The following is an 18,848-nucleotide window of genomic DNA, read 5'->3' as shown; positions in this document are numbered from 1 at the left end:
GTTTGATTTAATTAGTACGGTCGGGAGGAATTAGTACGTTGGAGACATCAATGTGCTAATAAAGCCGAATGGTTTAGGTTTGGTTTTGGTGGAACGGGAGGTCTCCAATGTACAGAGTTATGGTTGGAGCCGACCACTTTAAGATGGGTAGCTGAGGAGTGAGGAAAAGTGCCAACAAACCATGGTTAACCAGGGCCCTGTCTAATCCGGAGGAGTTAGACGAGCTAAAAAGGTTACCTACGTACCCCAATTCCGTAGGCACATATGGTGTAGTTTAATATTTTTGGCCTGTGTGAGGGTAGGCCAACAGTGCCACCTACATTTTTCTGTTTTTTTTTTTGTTGAAAGCCCTACATTTTTCTGTTGTTTGAAGAATAAAATTACGATCACCACTGGTTGCCCAAAGAGAAGAGATCGGACAACTAAGGGTGTGGAGTTGTTTCCATGGCCCGAATCTTTTTGAGAGTAGGGCAACATGTAAAATCAGATAAGATGAAAAGGATTGTGGGGGTTGCAAGGAGTGCTTTTAGCATGTGTCATCTAAAGGTCTGAGTACGAAATGGTGATGGGATCAACTACGCAAAAATTGTATGAGTTGTTAGAGACTTAGAGTGAAGATTTTTAAAAGGTTAATTTTGGTAGCCTTCGTTTAGTGAAGAATATGAACTCAGGTCGATGATTTTCTCTGCGTTCCTGTAATTCGGGTGAGATAAGAGTTATGGCCCCTAGTGTTCCACGCCAAGCATTTGATTGATTCAGTTATAGTCAAATTGGCCATCTAACAAAACCGCGAAGGAAATTAAAAAAAGAAAGAAAAGAAATAAATAACAGTAAGTAGAAAATTAATATGAAAGATACATCAAGAAGAGGGGAGAAAACAAAAAACACAAAAAGTGAAATCAAAACAATTACAAAAATTAGACTATGGATTAGAGCTAATAACCAGCATTAATAGTAATCTTGCATGTTTATGTTGTGTTTGTTGTCACCTAATGGTCTAAGCGGAATCTCAGACGTTTATACATTTAGTACTAGGTTTTTCAGATCTCATGTCAAAACTAATAATAATGAACTAGAAGTTAGAGAACTACGTGAATTCTTTTTTCCCTCGAACAAGGTTTACTTACCCTCGGACTAACTTGCATTCCTCCTTTACCCGACGACAGAGCTCGGCGTATGTAACTCCTCTACACACCTGACTGATTGATCCGATGCGGTTAAAATCTGTCTCTTGTTTTTTTTCTTGTTGTAATTTTCTATCAAGACAAGGGCTTATTCGTCATTTGTAGATAGGCTAGGCCAGTGCGTATCAGTGTAAAGCATCGGTTGGCATTTTAACCGCTCGTCGTGTAATTGCCTCCTCTGTTTCCGTCTTCTCTCTCTAAATTTCTGTCTAATGGTTTACATGAGAGATTGTTGTGGCCTAAATCCAAGTTTAAGGTTAGTTCTTCACATAGTTATTTATTATGATCTTTTAGTTTGAAACTAAAATCTTGTGTAGAAACCCTAATAATGTTTGTGATTAATCTTAGTTGCTGAAAATTCTTGAATGTTCTTTTTGCAAAATTTACTTACAAAATACTGGATCAAATTTCATCAAAATACATTGTGTATGTAGAATTCAATTGATTCTACTAGATTTCAACACTAAACCCTAAACCTAGAAAAAATGTCATTTTCACTTCAGAATTCAACACTTTTTAGAGTGTTTCTTCCGATTTCACGATACAGATTGAACGATAGGTTTCCAATAATAGATTATCACCATTGTCTTTTCCTCCCTTCTTTGACATCTATATAAGTTAACTGGATCGAAACATTGATTCTCATTGTACTGTTATTATGAAACCCTATATATCCAAATCAAATTCAATGCCACAAATAACAACTATATGTCAAACAAGAAATTATTTGATCTCTAGTATAAAATGAAGCATTAAGAACAGTTTTAGCTAAGTTCCATTGTTGAATAAACTGAAGTACTACAATTGATTCATACCGAGAAGCATTAATTTCGATAATTTAAGGACAGGGTATCTGTAGTTAGTTAAAAATTGATGAGTTTAATAACTTAACTTGTAATGTTAGTATATTGAAATAATAAATTGAGCAACTATTGTGAGTTTTAGATAGTTTGGAGACACTCCTTACTGTAATAACTATTTGTGTTATATGACAAAAGAGAAAAACTCTTTCATTCTCACCGAGTATTACCTTCTTCATTTTATTTTTACTGAACACTTAAACATTTGAATGGGAAGCGTAACCGTCTTTAGATTTTATTTTTGGAAGTAGTAGATGCATCTTAATTAGAAGATAAATTTTATAGTAACTTGAGGGGTCTTCCCTCCGGACATAAAATCCTTCTTTCGCCCCTTGTCAGAGTATTTTAGGGTACAAAATCACTATTTCTATAAACTATCCAGAAGGTAAATTATATCTCTCTCTTTCTTACTCCAGAGGTGGCAGCCCTTATAAAGTTTTGATGAGAAGAGAAGCAGAAGATGGAAGATCTAAATATATGTCCAGATATTCAGACATTGGAAAGACTCTATGGATTGCTTCAAATCAGAGAAGTAACCCATCCTAAAAAAGCTCCCATTCAAACTGTAAGTGAATCCATTCAGCACACATGACAATATAGAAAAACCCATTAAAACTGATTCTACAGATTCTGGAAACTATAATTTTTAGTACTCAAATTTTTATTTTTTTTGAGATATCGAGTACGATCTACGCCACTCGTTACAAGGCATTGATACATCATTAAGATGTCATGAGCATGATAACCGCTTAAGTTAAACCAATAATTAAAGAGGCCTAAAGCCCGACAACAAAGAGCCTAAAGCCCGACAATATCTACTTTATTTAGTGCCTAAATTACATGGGATAAATCTTGGTGATAAACTGCTTCCACCGAGACTCGATCTCAAGACCTCATGGGCTAACGAGGGATATCCGGCCACTACATCAAAGGGTGGTGGACAGTACTCAATTGATACCCATATGAAATCACCTTTTTATAGATGTGACGTTGTTTCTATTTATTACTTAATTTTACCTTGTGTAAATATAAAGGTTCGATTGATATAGAAGAGATATTTGAGTCGAAAACCTATTACTTTGTATTGCAGTTGGATGACAAAGCAAAACTTGTACTAAAGAAACTTTTAGATGATGCTAGTAGACAGGCTCTATTATCTCATTGCTCAAAGGTACAATTCTTCGTCTCCTACATTTCAAGTTCTAGCTCTCATAATGAATGAAATATTTGTTATAATATAATGACGAGTAATTCGTCCGTACTTGCAACCGTTTCACATGAAAAGGGCTGGTAGATTGCTCCTGCGTCTTAGCGAAGTCGATCTGTGACTAAAACCTAATTGACAACCTTCTCATGTGAAAGGATTTTTGTTATAATATAATCGTCCGTTATGATTATGTTTTTCATCTTTGATATATCGCTTGGTATTTGTATAATTAATTTCAAATAATTGGTAAGTACGCGAGTTGGAATCGGTAGATTGATTATAAAGAGCATCTGCTAGTTGACCCATGAATGACGAACTATAAGGGATCAGTTAGATATCTACAATATCAGTTTGCTAGCATTTGAATTGATAGAAGCCTGAGTTATATGTAGAGTAAAAACTGTTGGGGTTATTTACCAAGTCTTAGAGTTATACAATGACGCACTCTTTTCAAAAAGTATATAATGTACTGCGACACAAGTTATGTGTTTTTATAGGTCCGAGTTTGAATCTGAATCATATTTATATTTTACTTGTACGTCATGTACTCTTGAATGTGGTTGTTCCTTCCCTAAGATGGGATCGTAAAGTAAGTATTTTTCTCAACATAGTACTTATATTTTCAATTGGAAACATTTGCGGTTGAGAAGAAGATATGTTTTAAGATCTGCATTCAAATTCGTACAAAAGTACCATAAAATCTAAGAGTTTCCTCAGAAGTCAGAACAGTAAAGCTAATATTTGCGAATATTTTGTGTTTTGGCTAGGCAGTACAGGAGCAACCATCAGTTGCCTCTAACATGAAATGTACCGGACATGAAGATGAGAAACAAGTGTTGGATGATCAACCACAGTGTAGTGCTTTGAATCCCTATGGAGACGCTAATACTTCCCAGATTAAGAAACGATGTCGAAATTGTGGGAAAAATAGGAAGAGAACAACAAATTCAGCCAAAAATAATGTTGATTCTATTGAGAAGGCCAAAGAATTTGGTGATACTGAGGCACCAATGCAGAATACAATTAATGAAGCCCATAAAAATTGGAATGGAAGAGAATCCGGTTCTATGGGGTTTCAGGCAAATAGGTTAAAATTAGAACCTAGGTATCACTATTTGGACTACAACAGGAAAAACAAGAACAAGAAAAAGATTATTAATGTAAAAGATGGGGAACAACTATCCGAAATCCGGACGCGAGAAAATAATCTAGTTCTGGTTCAGGGAGTGGATAAACCAATCAAGGAAGGGAGTACAATTCGAACCAATAATCAACTCAGTATGTTGAATCGATTCCGTGATAGCAAAGACATTTCAACTCAGTATACCGAGTCAGATATTGAAGCAAGTCCCGAAAGGAAGCCAGTTGAAGTCATTGAGGATATAAATGAATTGGTACCTAGTTTGAATAATCGGACGGAAAAGCAACAAGAAGAGAAGAGTGTGAGTGTATCAGAAGCTATAAAACTATTTGAAGCCCGTATTCGTGGAAATCATAACGAGTCACCGCAAAGAGTTATGGAATCTGTAAAGAACAGGTCGGTTGTTTCAGCCAATCAAAAAAGTGCATTCAGTGAGTCAAATTTGGTTCCGGGTCAGATTGACAAGCCTGTGGTTGAGAAATATCTACAGTTGTTGAGTCAGATTCCGAGTCAAACAGAACAGAGGCTGAAAAGTAGCACTACCCTCACAGGGGTTCAAAACTTTGATGCCACCTTGGAAGATCGGAATATTGAAACCGTAAGTCATTTTCCAACTCAGAAGGATCAAAAGTCAATATTGTCTCAGAATCCGATTGCAGATAAAAATGAGTTGGAGAGACATAATACGAGTCTAACTAAACCGATACGGAGGAAGAATAGCTCGCGAAAGAATCAAACACAGAAGAGAAGAACGTCTAGACTACCTTTGCTGACTTCAAAGATGGGACCCACTTTCATTATAGATGACTTGGCAAATCCACGTAGAACAAGCGAAACGAAGTTGCCATGTCATGATACTATATTGCCAACTCTGATACACTATAAGCCAACTCCTACAGATGTGGGAAGAAATGGTAAACAGATGAGTAGGCCCCAGAGGAGTGCTCAGCTGGTTCCACGTAATAAGAATCAGCCACATCAGCAGAGATCTAGGTGGGCTTCCACATCTTCTCCAGCTTCTTCTTCGTCACCACTAGTATCTTCTTCATCAGAACTAGTTTCACACAAGAAGAATTTGCAACATCAGAAAAAAGCTAGAGGGACTACTGCATCTTCAGCGTCGTCTCCCTTAGCATCATCAGAATCTTCATCACCATCGTCATCAGAATATGCTCAGTTGGTCCCACATGATAAAAGATTGCCACTTCACCGAGTAGCCAGATCAATTGCCACGTCATCACTATCATCCTCATTTTCTTCCTATACCAATTTGACAAATCAAGACACAAGTTGTAGCATCACCATGTCTACTGATGATAGTGAATCAGACTCACAACAACCTAGAATGGTGATTCATCCCCAAATTGGTGGGGTTTTATCAAGCAAGAGATATCCACATAAGATGACAAATCATCATTCTAAGTATACCCCACCACCACGTCATGCCGGACCCACAGCGGTCTCCGTTTCCAATAGTGAGAAAGGAAAGGGACGGTTTAGAAGGTTCAAAGACAAGTTAGCTATCATCTTCCATCATCATCATCACCACCATCACCATCATCATCAGAGTGATAACGACACACCTCATAATGGTCACCGTTCGATCTGGAAGCACGTGTTCCACCGTAAAAGCAAAGAGCAAGGGATCATGAAGAAGGTGAAGAAACCAACCCTTGCAAAAATTTCACCTCAGCAAAGACATTTCCATACACTTATTGGAGGGTTATTTAGACATCTTTTGGGTTCGAAGAAATCTAAGCCATCCAAAGATGATATCCGACGGTTAGAAAGGACCCTAACTGGTAAGAGAGAAGTTACTGTACAAAAATGGCATCAGTGGCAGAAAGTTAACAGAAGTGGGAAAAGACGTGTTAAAATTGGGTTAACAAGTAAACGACCGCAGCTTACGGGGACTTAAACCTAATTAAGCAGAAGAATTTTTCTATTTAACTTTAGCACGAGGGTTAAACTTTCTCCACGCGCTGGAATGGGGAAAAATTGTGGGAAGCGCGTGGTAAAATGAGGGAAAGTATAGCAAACAACTGGTTCTTTTGTTTTAATGTGTTATGTACAGCTATTTCTCTATAAAGGGGCATATTTCCTTTTCTTTAACAAAGAAGTAAAATGGATGTCACATGTTACTTTTTTTCGATGAGATATGTCACATGTTACTTTAATTTCTTGTGAGCTGCATAATTTTTTTTTTGGTATAATTGAGTAGCCGAGGTTAGTTTAGCAATTAGGGCTTCAGAATAAACACACTAAGTGGACGGCGGGGCGGGAAAGAGATAGTATGTTGACACATATGAAAGATAAATGTCGTTTGTTGATCATTCTGTTTCTTTTGTTATTTTTTATCATATGTTGGAGTTTAAACAAGTGTTTTCGACCGCTCGTCTAATCTTTTGTTAATGACTCATGTGATTTTTCGAACAAAAGCTAAACCCTCATGTTTAACTAGAAGATTATATTGGTTAAAAATTAATTATTCAGAATCTCTAACATTACCGTCTTTCAACAATAGTAAGAAAGGACAGTATGGAAATAAAAGATAAACTATGAAGAATTGAAAGCCGTTGAAATAAATGATAAATAGCGATAATAAGAGTAAAAATAGCCAATGAAAAATGTATATATTATGAGATCTTGAAACACTAGTAAAAACACTTATATTTATTGGAATTGCAAAGGAAATTTGCAGAAGTAGAAAACATAAACTGATAAATATTAGTTTGTTGTTCCAAAGCTTAGACGAAAAGGAAACCCCAGATTTAGGCCCGACAAGGATTTGCTAGATGCGCTACCATCAAATAGTTTCTACATTATCACATTTTTATAATTGGAAATTCTTTTTGTGATTGTTTTGTTTCCTTTCTTGCCTTTATTTTTAAAAGCATTTATCCTTCATATTCTTGTATCTATCTTCTTTTGGCCAAAAAAAATTGTCCAGAAGTGGTCAACGATTCATCAAATCATTTTTATTTATTTTTTTTCCTTCTTCTTCTTCCCCCTTCTTTTACCACCACAAAAAAGGCAGCCGAAAAATCGACAGACGAAGAACACAAAAAAAAAAACAATTTTTGAAGATAACCAAATCATCTTTAAGGGGTTCATTTTGGTAAGTTAGTCATCTTTTGGGAGCTAAAATGAAAATAACTTGGAAAATAACCTTTACTGTCGGTGGGTTAAGAAGTTTCCCACAAATCGCATACCAATAAAAATCCTCTGGCGCGGGAAATACATCCAAGAGAAGAACCAGCAGAGGAAGATACGGTTCCTTCATTTAAGCTTTTCCTCTTCTTTCTCTCTCTTCCTCTCAACTAAATATCTCCTTCAGCGGTAGTCCACTTTTATTCTCTTTCATATTTCAATGCCCTAGATTTCTCACGCATTCTCCGAATAACAACAAATCTAGTCTCACCCCAAGATCTCAGAAACATTGATGAGACGATCAAGATCGGCTATATGATCAACATTAACCATTGAGAAAAAAGTAATACAGAAGATATCTTCAGGTAAATTTTGAATAATTTTGCTTGCTTTTTAGTTTCTTTTGGACCTAATCTCATTTTAGATAGGTTTTGTTTGTTACTCTATTAGGGTTTTCAGTGATTATAATTAAGATTACTGTTTTTAACACCAGATCTGGGATTTGATCTTGTTCTTGAACAACATTTGTCATCAAAATGTCATCTCCACCAACTGATATTGTCAATTCGAAAGAAAAAGACAATCAAAAGCCAGATCTAGTTATACAATCTACTGCCTTAGATGGATCAAATGCCATGACTTTAAGTAACGGAAATGTCGAAAATGGAAAAGAAAAGGTGTTTAAGATCTTTGTTGGATGGGATCCTCGTGAAGATCTTGCTTATGAAGTTTGTAAGTATTCGATCTTGAAGAGAGCTTCAATTCCTGTTGAAGTAGTACCTATCAAACAATCAGATCTGAGAGCAAGTGGTTTATATTGGCGAGAAAGAGGTCCAACTGAGAGCACGGAATTCTCGTTTAGTCGATTTTTAACTCCATATCTTGCGAATTTCGAAGGATGGGCAATGTTTGTCGATTGTGATTTTCTTTATACTACTGATATTAAAGAATTGACTGAACTACTTGATGATAATTACGCAATTATGTGTGTACAACACGATTATACACCGAAAGAAAGTACCAAGATGGATGGAGCTATTCAAACTGTTTATCCGAGGAAGAATTGGTCATCGATGGTTCTTTATAATTGTGGGCACCCGAAAAATAAGATCTTGACACCTGAAGTTGTGAATACCCAAACTGGTGCTTTTCTTCATAGGTTTACATGGCTTGAAGATCATGAGATTGGATCGATACCATTTGTTTGGAATTTCCTTGTGGGTCATAACAAGGTTGATGAGAATGATCCGACGACACAGCCGAAAGCCATACATTATACTACTGGTGGACCTTGGTTCGAGGCTTATAAGAATTGTGATTTGGCGCATTTATGGTTGAATGAGTTGGAAGCTTATAAGAAGGTTATGAAGCAAGTTTGAACAGGATGAAGGAAGGAAAATTATTTGGTAGGAGTTGGCGATGAAGTAAAATTATTTCTTTGATAGACCTTAATAAAAGGTAAATTTCTTTCATTTCCCTTTATATGTTGTATTTGTTATTCAATTTCTACTTGCTATTAATATGAAGAGTGATACTTCTATTAATCAGAAAGAATCGAATGGAATTGCGGTTCCTTTTGATTGTCTATTATAGTGATCATCATAGATGCATATGTTATCTACTAATAGAACGTTTTTTAACTTTTTCATTCGAGGTGTAATCAATGACGTCGATATTGAATCAATGTTATTATTATATTAGAAATTTCTTTCTTCTTTCATTTAGTTCTTTATTTGACATGGGCATCTTTTTGTTGATTTTTGAACATTATTGTCATTAGATCTTGGTCAGCCTTGTTTTCTGCTAGTTCAATTATCTAAACATCTAATACGAATACTTCAGTTCTTGGTTTCATCTGTTTGAACCTCTTACTGCATAACTTGGTTCAACAATCTTGTTAGATTCGTAAAGTAGATCACTGAGTGCTGAGTCTCATCCGATCAAGTCTCTACTTCTGTCTTTCTTTGACTGCATTAGAAGTTTTTAGTGGTTTTATAGAGCACTTGGCAGTTCGGCTCGGTTTTGAAACATGGATGTTGTTCAATGACAAGCAAGTCTTGACTCGTCAGTCACCAAGGCCTATGTTGTTCTAGAGTTTAGGGTCTGTAGAAACTTAACTAGCTTCTGTTTGAAATGTTATGTTTTATCAACTCATACTTTGTTGCTTTCCTAAACCAATGCATGAGTGTTCGTTTCATTTAACTCAGGTTAGAGTGCAATGTTTGTGTTGATATATACTAACTGCTTTTGTATATAGTGTGTCTACGTGTGCACGGTGCACCAGTGTGTGAACTCTGTATGTGTGTCTCTATATATATGCATAACACTTCTTTGATGACGTTGACAAGAAAAAGAAACTGTAAGAATAATTTGTGAAGCGCAGTATAGAACTGGATAGGTTCGACCTCAAAACAGTCAGTTATTAAAGGAACTCATTGCCGGAATGCTTCATCTCTCTGAGGGCTTCCAAACACTTGGAGCGAAGTCCATGTTGATGGATAACCATTGAGGTTGATAAGACAGAAGAGTGGAGTAAAAAGATATCTTCCTTAGAACAGGCAAGTCAGCAGACAAATAGGCTACTATAAGTATTTCCATATGGGAAGTTTTAATTTGTGTTATTGGCTTCTCATGTTTGTGTTATTGGTGCCTCCTGGTTAGACCCTCCCAATTTTTGGAAAATTGTTAAAAGTCCTAAACCTACCAATTTTTGGAAAATCGTTAAAAGCGCCCCTTCTCAAAAGTCGTACTCCCACTTTTTTGTTTCAATCAAAAGCGTTGGTCTGTTGATCCATAATCAGTTCGAGCCACCGATTTTAAAAGAGCGAGCACTTTCTTCCTCTCTTCTTCTTTGGTTCTCTATGGCCCTGAATCTCTCTAGTCGATCCAAATCATTGAAGCCTAAAATTGAGATGATTTTTTGAAGCCTATCTTTCTTTCTGAAACCAGGGATTGTTTGAATAGAATAATCGGCCGTAATGGTTGTGAGCTCAATCCTAAACTCGTCACTAGACAAATCCAAATTGGATAATTTGGGTGGTTTTATATGGGTGTTTAGTTGAAATCAGTCGAGGGTTCTTTAATGGACTAAAAAGGGATATACTTCTATAGTTTTATTTGGGTTTGGTGAAATAAGTTAGTTAACTGTGGTGAACGTTAATAGTTGGCTGATTCCGAGTAAGCGTTTGTAGAATGACCGATTACAGCTAAACAATAGGTTCAGACCGTATTCAGTAAAACAATCGGTGGGTTGGAAACACATTTCGGATCACAAAATCGATTGAATCGTATATCCACCATTGAATATAGTTGATATCGGCGGGCTGGAGTTCAAATCGGTGGATTGGAGAGATTTTAGTAAAAAAAAAAAGAAAAATCGGTGCAGAATTCACTGTTTTGGGAGGGGCGTCTAAAACAAATTAGAGGCGCCTGTAAAACCTCCCTGTCTCTATATAGGTCATGAGATACTTTGCAGGTAGTGGTGCTCAAAAGGCCGGGCCGGCCTTTTATAAAACGGTCCAGGCCGGGCCATGACTTGACCCAGGCCAGGCCTATCCGGGCCGGGCCGGGCCAAACCCGGGTTTGACCAGGTTAATCTGTTTTTTTTTTCCTGTTTTTTAATATGAAACTCAATTAAAACTTAACTAATCTTAAAATTAAATTAAAAAGTAATATTACAAATATAAAACTATTTGTAATAGAACTTACTTAAAAGAAAATAAAAACTTATCACGTAGTATTAAAGTAATGACCTATTTACCTAAACAAATCGAACTTACTTAAAGTAAATTAAAACAAAATGGAACTTACTTAAAAAATTTATAGTATTTACTAAAAATTTCTTCTCTTACTCGAAAAGAAAAGATTTTCTAAAACTTACACAAAAATGGTTTAATGAAACTTACCTATATTCTTTTTATATTCTCTAACTTAAAAATGAAAAGATTTTCTAAACTTACATAAGGATATGAATCCTTAACATAAATATAAATACTTCTTTCTAACTCAACAACTTACCTAAATTTATTTTTAGATAAGATTTTTTAAAGCTTACCAAAAATTTCTTCTCCAACTTAAGTTTGCTATATTTTCTAAATAGGATATAAATGATTAGGAGGAATAGAAATATTTAAAGAAAGAAAGAAAAAAGAAAAAAAAAGTTGCCGGGCTCAATCCGGGCCGGGCCGGGCCTAGCCCGTCGGGCCCAAAATAGAGGCCCAGCCCGGGCCCGGGACAGAACCCGGGTTGACCTGGCCCGTTTTTCGTACGGGCCGGTCCCGGGCCCAACCCGGGCCGGCCCGACCTTTTGAGCAACTCTATTTGCAGGTATTAGTATAGATAGATCAAACTTTTCTGGGAACAAGATGAAACTAGTGCAAGTTCAAGTTCAGATATTACGACAAAGATGAAATCGGAGAATGTAGCGAACACAAGTGTTTTAAGGATTTGATCCTACAACTTAAATACAATTACTAGATGCACTTAACCACTGTCAACTTAACCACTGTCAGAGTCGTAAAGCTTTCTTCTACCAGCACCACTACTGACGTCGAGGTATTCCACCCCCATGTCTAGGACGACGATAGTCCAGACAAAGAGTTCAAACTCTCATAAGGTGTTTCAAGGCTTCAATGAGAGTGTTTAATAAGAAATCCTCTCTCTTTTGTCGATGACTGGCGGGGTGTGGGCGGAAGAGAGAACAAAGATGCTGATGAGGGGAGAGATAAGCAAATGGGGAGGAGTGAGAGAGATAATTAGGAACTTCTAAACATGTTCTTATTTCTCTACATAATTGATGTAGAGGTATTGATAGAAAAATTCGTGGAAGAAATAGATGTTGCCAAAAAGAGAAGCAAACGACCAACACAACCAAAGTTGAAGTTGCAAATGTGGGAATTGGTTGATACTTTTGTAGTTGATACAAAATAACGTTTCGCACATTCTTTGTCGCTAGCGCTACAATCGACTTACTTTAGGGGTCAAATTCGGTTTTTAAGCCTTCAAAACGGGCTTTTAGTAGTTCTCTTACTATTATTAAGTTTTCCTTTAGGAAGTTTTTGTTAAGTAGTTATCTACTTTCTTGAGGTTCTGTAATTTATTTATTTACAAGTCGTTAATTCGAATTTAAATAGGAATAAAAAAACCCTAATACTATATAAAAGGGATCCAGTAGTTGTTTAGTTCGTTCAATTTTATACATAAAAGGTCAGTATTTCTTTACTCCTTGTGAGTTTTTCAATTTCTAAGTTTGGAATAGATCTAAACATTTTCTAAGTTTTCCGCTGCATCAGTTGGCATCAAGAGCAAAATTTGTTTTGACCCAGTTGTAGAAGGCGAGGCCAGAAACACAACCATCGACAGGTGATTGAGGGACCGATGTTTTATGGTTGGTAATGCATAAGATGGATAAATAATCAATCACTAACCGGGAATGTGTTACAGGGATTCACCAACAACCAAACTGTTAGTAAATACAAACGAGATCATAATAACTTCAACAATATGTTAACAATTCAGGCGATGAAGGTAACAATTATTCAACCCCAATGCAAACACGTGGAGATTATGATGAATACAAGATCAAACCGAGATACCAATCTTCCATGGGTATTAACCTATAAAAGAGTTCCCGATTGGCTACATGATGTCGAACAACAAGTATATATAACATCTGTTGTGCCAGGAGAGCAAACAGTTAAAATCATTGCTTGTAGGCTTAAAAAAATGTCGCTCTTTGGTGGGATCAATTACAACGCCTAAGGAGAAAGAAAAATATCGATTTACAACCTGTAATGTACGAAGGATTAAGGAGAGATTTCTACCTCCTTATTATCAACAACACTTGTTTAAGATATATCAGAAATGTAAACATAGATTATGATCTGTCGGTGAATATTATGAGGAGCTTTCAAGGTTGACTAAAAAAAGTATGAAATGTTTTACAGATTTTTTTAGTAGATTGAATTCTGAACGAATTAAAATATAAACTGAGAGAAAATGTCGGGATAGTTACAATGTGGAATATTCAAGACAACTGGGGGAGCTGGGTCGTATGAACTCTAAATTTCGAAGGGAATAACAACCTCAGTTTGTCATAAAAATAAGGGAAAACAAGCCCCATTGGAAAGTGTTTAACCTCCACAAATTGCAACAAAAGGCAATTGAAGTAGTACTACTCAAAGGCCAACAAATAATACTGGAACCAACACGTATGCAAAATTTTGTGGAACTAAGTGTTACTCTTGTCAGGGAGTTGGTCACACGTCAAGTAATCATCCTAATGAAAGGAATATGAGGGCATTGAATGTCGTAGATAAAAATAAAGAAGAAAATTTATACAAAGAAGATGGAGAGAGTGGCGAAGACTATGAATACCATGAATGTGAAAAAGAAAGAGCAAACGTGTAGCTTGCATGATTCATTCTGTATTACTCACACTGAAGAAGGAGGATCGTTATATGGGAAAAAATTCGTCATCAAGAGCCCCTAAAAATCCACAATCAATCGACGCACAAGCTAAGAAGCCCATGAATTGAATGGAAAAGGGGCCCAACCCACTTATTTTCGTGCTCCCAAAGCAACGAAAAAATACGTGTGCGTTAGACAAAAAGGTCATCCTTGGAGAAAAATGTCACCCCTGGATAAAATGGTCAGTCGTTATCTTCTAAACGGGACGACCGTTCACATCCTCTAGCGTGATTCTCTCCCACCAATAAATCCCTGAGAAGCATTACCATTATCAAAATGACAGCTGACAAAACAAATATATGATCCTCTCCCTCATCAATAGACGCGCTGGAGGAGTTACACAATCCACATTCAAGGCGACAACTAACCACAAGGTGATAGTTGACCATAATACATTATAAAAGGGTGAGAAAAACGACTCGCAAGACATCTAATTCTAGACGAAAAAAACCTATAGTCTTAAGTTCTCTGTTATACAAAACGAACGTACAATCATTTTAGGAAGTCACTACTATTGTCTCACTTTTCTCTCTAATACACCTAGAAAGTATGACAACCTCACTTCATCACTCATACATACATACGGGGGCGGAGCCAGGATTTTAAGTCAGGTTGCGCTAGCTTAAAATTACTATTTTTTTAACTTACAGTGCACATGTACTTTTTTTTGTTGAACTGCAAATCGCATTTACCAACTAAAGTGCCATTAGAGTAATAACTCGCAAAGAAATAAGGTACAATATTCCATAACTTCGAGCGGTTCTTCCTTACGTGGCCATTTTGCTAGTTTGTCTGCTTTAGCATTACATTTCCTCTTGACGTGGTTGAACTTGACGCTATCGAACTTTTTCCTAAGATTTTTAATTTTTTTTTGACTTGTATCCTAGTTTGGCATTGGATTTTGTGCTTGGGGTGATTCAGATGCTTGATATATTGATGCTGTCACTCTCACTATTACTGTTCTGTGTTGATTTTCCTCTGCCCACTTGAGGCCTATGAGTATAGCCATGGCTTCACTTTCTTCACTAGTGCGGGCTCATGAAGATTATACCTGTGTTGCTATAAATTTTGAATCCGCATCATGAGAAATTATGCTAAGACCAATGTTACTTTCAATGGAAGTATGAGAGGCATTAACATTTATCTTAATATAAAGTTGTATTGGAGGGAAGATTATACCTGTGCTGCTATAAATTTTTTAATCTGCATCATGAGCAATTATGCTCAATCGTTTCATTTTCCTTGCAATTAGGGCAAGCAATATTGTGATCAATGTATTTACCTATTCTAATTCTTATCGGGAGGGCGTTTGTACAAATCTTTCACAAGAAAAGTTTGATACGGGGTATAGTCGGGATGGACCATATAAAGTTCCAGTTGATGTTTGGGATCGGTTGCGGGTTTATTCTGCTACTTAGATGTTGATACATTGATTTGACAGTGAATTTTCCTGATCAGTAAGACTCCATTTAGCTAGGGCTGTTCCTTCGTTCGTGATGGGAATGGTTTTGATTAAGTTGACGGTAATAGTATCAAAGATGTCATAAAGTATGTCTTCGTTCCAATGATCATTTATGATTAGTTGCGAAACTTTAGTTAGATTTGAGTTGGAGGTGTTTTGTATGGTGTGGTTGAGTCCTGGGATCCGTATGTCCGTCCAAATGTTGATGGATTGGCCAGTATGAACTTCCTATGTAGTAAGGCTCTCTATCATATCCATGTATTTTTTCAGAACTTTCCAGTTCCATGAGTGATGTGGTTTGGCAGGCCCGGGGGAGTCTGTATTTGGGAAGTATTTGGCTTTTAAGAACTGAGCCCAAAGGGTTTGTGGTTCCGCTTTAAGCCGCCAAGCTAGTTTGCTCAGGAGGGCAGTATTATCCAACTTAGGAAGGTGAATACCAAGTCCTCCGAACTTCTTCGAGAGACAGATATATGCCCAAGATTTAGTGCATATACATTTAGACTTTCCCTACTAGAACGACTTTTTAAGGTCGAGATGCGTTTGCTGATGCCTTTGGGAACGGCGAAGCATTGAATCTGGTATCGGGGAACGACTGCAGTTATTGTTGAAACAACAACCGTGCGGCCAGCCTGAGAAAGGAGAAAATTGTTCCATTTCGAGAGTTTGGATTTAGTTTGATCCAGGATGTGGTTGAATTCTTTAGTTTTTTGAGCCCCTATGAACAGCTGGGCTCCAAGGTAGACTTTTAGGGAGCGCATAATAAGACGATTGAACTTGGAATGGATGTTTTAGAATAAAATATATTGGATTTGGTGTAGTTGATGGTTTGACCCGACGCCGAGCAAAATAGTTGCAGAATGGTTTTAAGGTTGTGATTGTTGTCTATGGAATTCTTACCATAAATTATGCAGTGATCTGCAAACAGAAGATGGGACATCTTGAGGTCTGGGTTGTTGGTACGGAAACCTATGAACTGGTTTGTTTCCGGATTTGAGTTTAAGAGGCGACTGAGCCCTTCTATCGCTGAGGTTAAGAGAAAAGGAGCGGGTCCCCTTGTCTAATTCCTCGAGATGGATGGAAAGTGGGGTCTGGGCGTCCGTTGATGAGAACAGACATAGACGAGGTGGAGATGCAATTGGAGATCATGTTAAGCCAATGTTCGGCAAATCCAAGCTTTATCATAATACCTAACAGAAAGGACCATTCAATCATGTCGAAAGCTTTAGACATGTCTAGTTTCAATCCAAAGTAACCGGTTCCTCCTTTCAACTTCCTAAAAGAGTTTATGATTTCCTGGCCTATGATGATGTTGTTCGTTATCTGTCTACCAGGAACGTAAGCCGATTGAAAAGGCGATATGATGAGGTTAAGGGCGGTCTTGAGCCGTTCTGCCAGGATCTTTGTGATGATTTTATAAGTGGTGTTCAACAAACTGATCGGCCTGTAGTCTGCAGGAGTTTGTGGGCTAGGCGTTTTTGGAATGAGACAAATATGGGTATCAGTCCCGTGCGGTGCCCAGTGCGAGCAGGGCGCCCGCACTGGGCCCACCACAACGTGGGGCCCAAATTTTTTTAGTTTTCCACTATAGTACTTTCCAGCTGTATGTCGCTTGTTTATTAAAATACTAAAGTGTTTCCAATTAAAAACAATAAAGTAAGTTTGAAGAAGTCAAATTAAAAAAGGAATTGAGGGTACATATATTGAAGGTAAATAGGGGCCCACTCTCAGCATGCATTATTCTTTCTCTCTCTAATTTGTATTCTTATTAATCTTTCTCTCTCTAGTCTTTTTTTTTTCACTTTTCCTTCATCCTCTCTTTTCTTTATAAGGAAAGTGATTTACTTTTTTTTTTTTTGTTGAACTAGCAGAAAGTGATTTACTTGATACTAAAAAATATGGTAGTGTATTGGTGCAACAATACACTGAGTGGATCAAGGAAATCACTTTCTTAATTAAATTTTTTCTATAAATTGTGGGTTCAATAATTTTTTAATTATCCTATTCAAGTCTTCTTTCAAACCCTTTGAACAAAAAAAAGTCTTCCTCCAAATTACTACTAGTGTATTGGTAGTGTGTTATTTATGAGTGCATTATTCTATAAAATTATATTGAAGTTGAAATAATTGCATCAATATCACCAGGTAATATATCTTTTTTCTATTTTTATTTCTCTTCTTATTGTTATTTTGTCGTTATAATTTGTTTTTGATGAAACTAGGCAAACGCCTTAATATCAGCTACTAGAGCAATAATTCATTGCTCTAGTTTGAAGAAAGAAGAACATTTTGATGTTGAAGCAGATGACTTGTTTGTGGAGTTGATGAATAAATGATCAATTATCTTTATAGTCAAATTATTTTGAATTCGTTATCATTTTTTGTATAATTTTTTATATCTTGATGATACGAAGGGCCCAAACTAAATTTTTGCACAGGGCCCCCAAATTCTCAGGCACGGCCCTGATGGGTATGGTTAGTGTTCGGAGGTAGTGTGGCTGACCGGAAGAAGTTTTGGACAAGATTATTATATATGTTGACTGATTGTGTCCCAGTTAGATTGGAAGAAATAAGGGGGATAAGCATCTGGGCCTGGTGCCGCCTCTTTCTTGAGCCACTTAACTGCTAAATCTATTTCCTTTTTATCTGGAATAGCCGTTAGCTCTTTATTCCGTTCTGACGATATCATAGGGTTGAAGAGATTAAGGAGACTCGGGTTAGGGTCAGGGTGGGATGTGGTACTTATGTTCTGTAAGTGAGAATTGAAGATTTGTTATATTTCTTGGGCTTCCTCTTGCCATTCCCCATTTTCATCCTGGATCGCAAGGATGAGGTTATTCCTATTGCGCTGAATCACTTGAGAGTGGAAGAACTTGGTATTCTTGTCTCCCAATGGTATGAAATTATTCCGGATTTTTCTTTCCAGAGGCTCTCTTGTTTATTATACAACTCTTCTAGCTGGGTGTTGAGGTTAACGAACTCTTTTCTGTCTTTGTGTATTTGCAGAGATGCAATAACGTCATTAATACGATTATCTATATTACCAAACACCTCCTTGTTTCATTTAGTGAGATGTTTGTTGAGAGTGGAAAGATTGGATTGAATATTTTTAGCTGAAGGGTGTCTAACAATTTTTTCCCATTTGGTGGCTATAAAGTCGTGACAGTCTGGGCCGGTCATCAATGTGCGGATGAACTTGAAAGGTTTGTGGAGGGGTTGATTAATGTTGATTGGGTTTAGGAATATAGGGTTCTGGTCCGACCCTACTGAGTCCAGATGAGTGATACTAGAGGTGGGGTAATTCTGCAGCCAAGTGTCGTTAGCGAGAGCTCTATCCAGCCTCTCTTGAATGAGGTTACCAGTGAACTGGATGTTACTCC

At 36.9% G+C, this 18,848-nt stretch overlaps 2 protein-coding genes across 5 annotated transcripts; both read left to right on the top strand.

The window, feature by feature from the left end:
* Positions 1–1,301: 1,301 nt before the first annotated feature.
* On the top strand, positions 1,302–6,526 carry KPL (kokopelli). Of its 4 annotated transcripts, none has more exons than XM_086634963.1 (4): positions 1,302–1,440; positions 2,470–2,609; positions 3,135–3,215; positions 4,019–6,526. In XM_086634963.1, the coding sequence occupies exons 2-4, from the start codon at positions 2,505–2,507 to the stop codon at positions 6,308–6,310; spliced, it is 2,478 nt and encodes an 825-aa protein (XP_086491089.1). In that variant the 5' UTR covers positions 1,302–1,440; positions 2,470–2,504; the 3' UTR covers positions 6,311–6,526. The 4 variants fall into 4 exon arrangements, with proteins under 4 accessions (XP_086491089.1, XP_086491088.1, XP_086491090.1 ...); XM_086634962.1 differs by having other exon boundaries at positions 1,322–1,440; positions 2,461–2,609; XM_086634964.1 differs by having other exon boundaries at positions 1,337–1,440; positions 2,461–2,609; positions 4,023–6,526.
* Positions 6,509–9,246, top strand: LOC147544261 (protein CDI-like). The gene is made up of 2 exons (XM_086634966.1): positions 6,509–7,907; positions 8,036–9,246. Exon 2 carries the CDS (start codon positions 8,079–8,081, stop codon positions 8,919–8,921), a length of 843 nt encoding a protein of 280 aa, XP_086491092.1. The 5' UTR covers positions 6,509–7,907; positions 8,036–8,078; the 3' UTR covers positions 8,922–9,246.
* The last annotated feature ends 9,602 nt before the right edge of the window (positions 9,247–18,848 follow it).

Source organism: Eschscholzia californica, unplaced genomic scaffold (genome assembly GCF_041429995.1).
Source record: "Eschscholzia californica isolate CP2 unplaced genomic scaffold, dmEscCali1.0.p SCAF_4, whole genome shotgun sequence".
In the NCBI taxonomy this organism is placed as follows: domain Eukaryota; kingdom Viridiplantae; phylum Streptophyta; class Magnoliopsida; order Ranunculales; family Papaveraceae; genus Eschscholzia; species Eschscholzia californica.
Note: the sequence above shows the minus strand (reverse complement) of the source record. Positions and strands in the feature narration are given on the sequence as shown.